At 37.5% G+C, this 6,431-nt stretch overlaps 1 protein-coding gene across 1 annotated transcript; it reads left to right on the plus strand.

The window, feature by feature from the left end:
* The first annotated feature begins 417 nt into the window (after positions 1 to 417).
* LOC106534883 (zinc finger protein 182) lies at positions 418 to 3,185 on the plus strand. The gene is made up of 2 exons (XM_014031662.1): positions 418 to 787; positions 1,401 to 3,185. The coding sequence occupies exons 1-2, from the start codon at positions 634 to 636 to the stop codon at positions 2,678 to 2,680; spliced, it is 1,434 nt and encodes a 477-aa protein (XP_013887116.1). The 5' UTR covers positions 418 to 633; the 3' UTR covers positions 2,681 to 3,185.
* Positions 3,186 to 6,431: the final 3,246 nt, after the last annotated feature.

Consider the following 6,431-nt stretch of genomic DNA (forward strand, 5'->3'; position numbering starts at 1 on the left):
ATGTAATGTATGAATATAATATACAAGTTTCACTTTTTAAATGGAATTACTGAAATAAATCTACTTTTTCATGATATTCTAATTTTATGACCAGAACCTGTATTACTGTTCAAACAGGATTAAAGCAAAAGTGTGTCCATTTAACTTGATTTTTTTTCTTGTTCCTCCTGTTCTTACCCATTTTCTGGTTTTACCCATTTTCTGGTTTTTAAAGTGCCTATGTATTTGCAAGACTGATAGATTTAACTTAAATTACTGAATTTTATAATTTAGAGTTTGTCGAAAGCTGCCGTTGTCTCTCAGGACATTTCATTAAAAATATTAAATATACATTCAAATAAATACAAATACAAATAAGTGATCCAAAGAGTTTATATCACCCTCTTATGTTATTTTTCATGTTCTGTTCGAGCTCTTATTTTGAAGGCCAGCCGCTAACGGAAGCGCTTTCCTGTTAGCATCGAAAGCTGCTCAGTTTCTAGCGTTCAGTGTGTTTTCTCCATGCTCTATCTACACGTTAAACCCATTTTCTTCTCGACTGCTGGTCAGATTATCTTAATTCAAAGTTACATTCAGCTGTCACGGCTCGGTAAACGCTGAAAGGTAAATGTTGATGAACGAAAGCTAACAGAGATGTGGAGACAGCAGGTCACAGAGCACCTGGATGCAGAGGAGGAAGAAATGTCGATGGATTTTCAACGCAGAGTGTCTCAGAACCAAGAAAAACATGAAGGTAGCCAGACTTTAGGAGCTGTTTTTAATCCCAGTCATCACCTGCATATAATAGGTTTGTATCTTATTCTTTCTTGCCGTTTCTGGTAGCTAATGGTTTTAGCTTAGGAAGAACTTGCTAACTCTGTTTATTGCTTAGCTTGGTAACTGATGAAATAATATGAGATAGGTTGCAGACTGAAACAGCTGATTTAAGATCCATTTCCACGAACTATTTATTAAATATTTATATTTATATTTTGGGCCGGGCAGGGTGTAGTGGATGGTGAGGCACCCACCCACAAACTACTGAAGGATGACAACAAGAGGTGGAAGGGCTGCATTCAAACAGAAACATTAAATAAAAAGAAAAATAGGCCAATTAATAAGTTGTGTAGCCCTTTTATTTAGAACTTTTTATGGTATGATTGAAACTTTTCTAGAAAATAAGTATTGATAACTATTTTATTTTTTAATTTTGCTGTGATGTAATAGGTTTTGTTAGATTCTTCTAGCCTTGGACACTTGCTCCTGCTTGGCCCTGGAATCTGTTTGGTTAAAAACTAAACAAACAAACAAATAAATAAATAAAAAAGGCTTAGCAGGAAAACAAGTAATGTATGTGTAATTATGAAGCTACTGTTCTTTTTAATGTCTTGCTCCATTCCTCCACCTGTCCCGTATCGCAGTGGTTCCTGCATATCCTCAGGAGTTGGCGCTGATTAAAGAAGAAGCTCCTGAACAACAGAAGCCGGATGTGGACCAGCTGGACCCAGAACACCTCCAMATAAAAGAGGAAGAGGAGGAACTGTGGACCAGTCCAGGAGGAGAGCAGCTCAATGTGAAGGAGGAGGAGGAGGAGGAARAGGAGACCGACACCACCAGCTTTTCATTCACTGCAGTTTCTGTGAAGAGTGAGGATGATGAAGAGAAACCTCTATTCCCGCAACTTCATCAACATCAAGTTGAAATCCGAGATCTTCCAACCAGCAGCTCAGCTGACCACATGGAATTAACATCTGATGGAGAGTTCTGTGAAGAAGCAGATACTACAAGAAATCTAGACATGAGTACTCATGAAGATGATTCCGACTTTTCAGAAACTGAAGTCAGTGAGGAGGATGATGATGATGTGAACAATCCTAACCATGAGCTGAAACACTTCTCAGGCCCCGGGTCCAACACTAAAGACACCGATAAAGACTGGGAGTCTTCTCAAACCAGGGTTCCCGAGTCAGGTGTAAACATTTTGCATAACAAAAACGAACAGAAGCCATTTTGTTGCGGTCTTTGTGGCCAGAGGTTAAGCCAAAAGGGACATTTAAACAGACACATGAAAATCCACACGGGCCAGAAACAATTCTGTTGTGATCTTTGTGGACAAAGGTTTCCCGTAAAGGACAGTTTAAACAGACACATGAAAATGCACACAGGACAGAAACCATTTTCTTGTGATCTGTGTGAAAGAACGTTCACCTTAAAAGGAGCTTTAAACAAACACAGGAAAATCCACACTGGACAAAAGCCATTTTCTTGTAATGTGTGTGAACAAAGGTTTACAGAAAAGGGCAGTTTAAACAGACACATGAGAATTCACACGGGACAGAAGCCATTTTGTTGTGATCTGTGTAAACAAAAGTTTACGGAAAAGGGCAATTTAAACACACACATGAGAACCCACACTGGAAAGAAGCCATACACTTGTCATCTGTGTGAACGAAGTTTTTCAGTGAGGTGCAGTTTAAACAAACACATGAGTACCCACACGGGGCATAAACCATTTTGTTGCGATGTGTGTGATCGAAGGTTTAGCCAAAAGGGAAATTTAAACAAACACATGAGAATCCACACAGGACAGAAGCCATTTTGTTGTGATTTGTGTGGCCGGAGATTTACCACAAAGCACAGTTTAAACACACACATGATAATACACACAAGAAATAAAGCAGTCATTTGCAATAATTCATAGGTATAGCCACAACGGAAGAAATGTCAGTTTCTATTTACAACCTTGCCCTTTTCTTCCACTAGTGTGGTTCCACTTCACTTCAAACTCCATTAACTGTCAGTCAGAAGGGGAACTCATTCACTTAGACTGTGTTCAAAATGTTCACTCACCAGTTCATTCTCACTGCTTAACAGTAAGACATCAGCGCTGTTTTTGCATTTTAATGAACTACAGCAATATTTTAGTTCATTTTAGCCAGAGTTTAAGTTATCCTTTGACAAATGGTGGACATTTTTAACCCTAATAATAATATACATGAATACCGAAATTATATTATTAGTAAAGACAAAGCGCAACTATCAATATAAAGTCATGTTACATGTGTAAATGTGTTCAATTGTTCTAAAGTTTGAAGGAAATGGGTAGTAAAAGTTTAAAAARTAACATTGTTGTGCATTCATGAAATGTTTGGATCGTGAAAAAGTTTCTTTGTATTTTTTTCATGTTAAATAAATATTCAAATTAATTTAGAGTGTCTTTGTTGACAGGTTGTTAAAAATGTTCATGCGTTTGATTCAGTTTAGTGACATTTACTGACAACCTTTTCACGTTTTCATCTCAGACACAAAGTTCTGTAATTTCCCTTCATGGAGAAATAAAAAATAATAGAGAGCAGGGGGACAGATGGCTTTATGTTGTTCTCTGTGTTCCTGTCGGTGCACATAAAACTCAGCTGATCATTCCAAAGAGTGCCTTCATTCTTGGACCACGTATTTCTGTCTTTGTTAAATAAATATTTCCATAACAGTATAAAMAATAATGAAAAACCTTTCCTGAATGGGGTGGAACATATTGTGGATTCATTTTCCTAAGTATGGATTTATTAGGCTTCTCTAAACAGTTTCTCAGACAAGGTAATGCGTATAACGACAATCCTGATGTCATGTTTTTGTTTTGTTACCTTTTATTTATTCAAATTCTTATAGTTTATTTTTATTTTTATTCCTTTTTTCTTAAACATTTTATTTTCAATATTTTCTTCAAATCACTATTACAGGTCCTCAAAAAATTAGCATATTGTGATAAAGTTCATTATTTTCTGTAATATGTACTGATAGACATTAAACTTTCATATATTTTAGATTCATTGCATACCAACTGAAGTAGTTCAAGCCTTTTTTCTGGTTCAAAACCGACACTTTTGAACCAGAAAANGTGTATAAACATGTGTGACTGGTTAAAGGCATACACCTTACTAAAACGAGGGATTTGTGTGCAAGGATGTTGAACAGATATTTGGCCCCTCTATGAATATTGTGGCCCCCTGATGGCCCCTTGCACAGAAATATCCTAGATCTGCCACTGAGCAGGAGGCTATTGCTAAGCTATTGATCTGATTAACGATAGACCGGCACCGGCAACTGGGCAGCTGGTAACTGAAAGGCCAGCGCTGGCAAATGAGAAGAAGACAATCCATTGGAGAGGCTAGCGACTAGCATGGATAAGTTGGTGTTAGCATTGGAGAATAGATATAGCCTTCTGCTACAAGGAAATAGCAACCACTGGTTGCACAATAGTTTTAATTTTGGCCCTCATGCCACCCCATAAATGAAAATTACTTTAGCAATATATTGGCTACAAAAAGTGGCATTCAGAAAACTATTCAGGTTAAATGAAAATTGGAAACAGGAATCTGGAGACAAAATAATAAAATGTGAAGAGAGGAGTGTTTACCTCAGATTTAAAAAAAAGTAATCAAATTGATTTTTCAGTGTCTGCAAAAACTGAGCAGAAAAGGATTGTAGTTGTTGTTGAAGAACTGTAACTCTGGGAGTTCAAACTACAAAAAGCTAAAAGCTGTCACCGACAATCTTCTATGTCTGAGCTCAACTGGCTGGAATCTAGCTCTAAAAACATTTTTTTCATAATCATGAGGTTATGATCAATAAACACACACATCAGCAGCACTCAGATATCAATCCTGAACTTAACAACTGACAAAAACACTGTGAGTTTGACTGAATAAACACCAGAAAAGTTAAGATAACCTGCCACAGTTAGACTTTGACACATTTCAGTGAGTAAACAGGGCAGTTTTGTCATATTTTTGGAACACCTATGACAGAAATCTCAGAAACTGTCACGGCATTTGACAGTGCTTGTCCACTCCAGACAATTAGGCTGGTCCTTCAGCTGTATGTCCAGACTTCATCCAAAAAAAAAAAAAAAAAAGACACAAAACAAGAGCCCTTTAAATTTAGAACTGTATTAAAATGGTTTTGTCACCATTATATTGATAGTTTGCCAGAGAGTAGAAGCAGGCGACACAAAGCACATTAGATGCAAAACTAAAAGTATAAAAAGAGAAATGTGAGAACGTTCTTCTCCCTATTACTTCTCTGCTCTCTTTTCAGACATCAAATGTGATACTGAATTCAACAAATCTGTTTCTCTTCAGGGAATGCCCCCCATGCAAGATGCTGATGCAAAAAAAAAAAAAGGTAGAGCGAGAGGAAAAAAGAAGCTTTGTTGCCTTGCAGGAAACTTCAGCAAAGTTTGGTGCACAAAGCAGGATAAGGCAATAAACAGACTGTTGCTTTTCCGCTTGCCTGCACACACCGAATCCCTCTTTCCCAGTGTCTTTTAATGGGCCTCACATTAGCATCTGTTTAGCGTCAGCCCCGACATGGCCTGTGGAGGCTGATTAAAATAACCCTCCTCTCACGTAACACCCTGGCACTGACATCAAAATACAGTCAGATGTTGAATTATTTGCACCAGCAGACATTCAGGAGGTTAGCGCCAACGTTCGGCTGTTAAAGGAGGGTTCATTAGTTGATCATGTTCAAACTATCACTTTAGGAAATGATGTGCCATATGGGAAAGTACGAAGCATGTTATAATTGCAACAAGTAACTGGAAATATGAGGACAGGAATGCACTTCACTTCTACAGCATTCACTTTGTCTTAATGCATGAGTGCACTCATATTACATGGAAACAACATTTTTCATTATGATTGGCTTGTTGAAATGTAAAGGACACACACAGTGCTGTGTTTCATGCTTATTTGGCTTAATTGGTTTTAGGACTCAAGAGGTTTGGAGAGTGACAGTCGGTCTCAGGGTTGAAGCGCTGAGACTGACTGAGCCAGGAGTTTATTTTGTTTCTGATACTGTTGGGCCTCGGCCAATGGCATGACAGCAGAACTGAAGATGTGATACTGAGAAAAAGAAGGTCGTAATCAGAACCAAATGTATGCCTTTCCATTCAGTCTTAGAATAATGCTAATATCATAGATTACAACTAAAATGTATATGAAATTTGTTAGCATATTGTAAAAAAATCTTTATATGATTTATTTCTTTACCTAACCTTCTTGTGAACTGCAATTAGAATATATTTCAGTTTGTGGTCCAGTGGTGTATTTAAGGAGTCTCTGACAAAAAAAAAGCACAAGATACAAGCGCACAAATTTTTCTTCGATTTTTTCTCACAGAAATAGCACATGGGATTTATATCACAAAGTCATACCATACATCATGCACATATCACATTACAAATGTAAGCATATTGTATGAAACTAAAAACAACCTTTGAGGTTTTTATCCCAAATTGCAAAACACATTCCCGTCAGTTGCAGTCCCCTGCAATATGAAGGAAGTTCTCCAGAGATTTGCTAAGTCCTGGCTCAGGTTTTTGAGGCTCCAGGTAATGGCATTGCTTACACTATGAAATGCTACGCGCTTCATTAGGTGATGTAGGTAGACAC

Source organism: Austrofundulus limnaeus, unplaced genomic scaffold, assembly GCF_001266775.1.
Source record: "Austrofundulus limnaeus strain Quisiro unplaced genomic scaffold, Austrofundulus_limnaeus-1.0 Scaffold1297, whole genome shotgun sequence".
In the NCBI taxonomy this organism is placed as follows: Eukaryota; Metazoa; Chordata; class Actinopteri; order Cyprinodontiformes; family Rivulidae; genus Austrofundulus; species Austrofundulus limnaeus.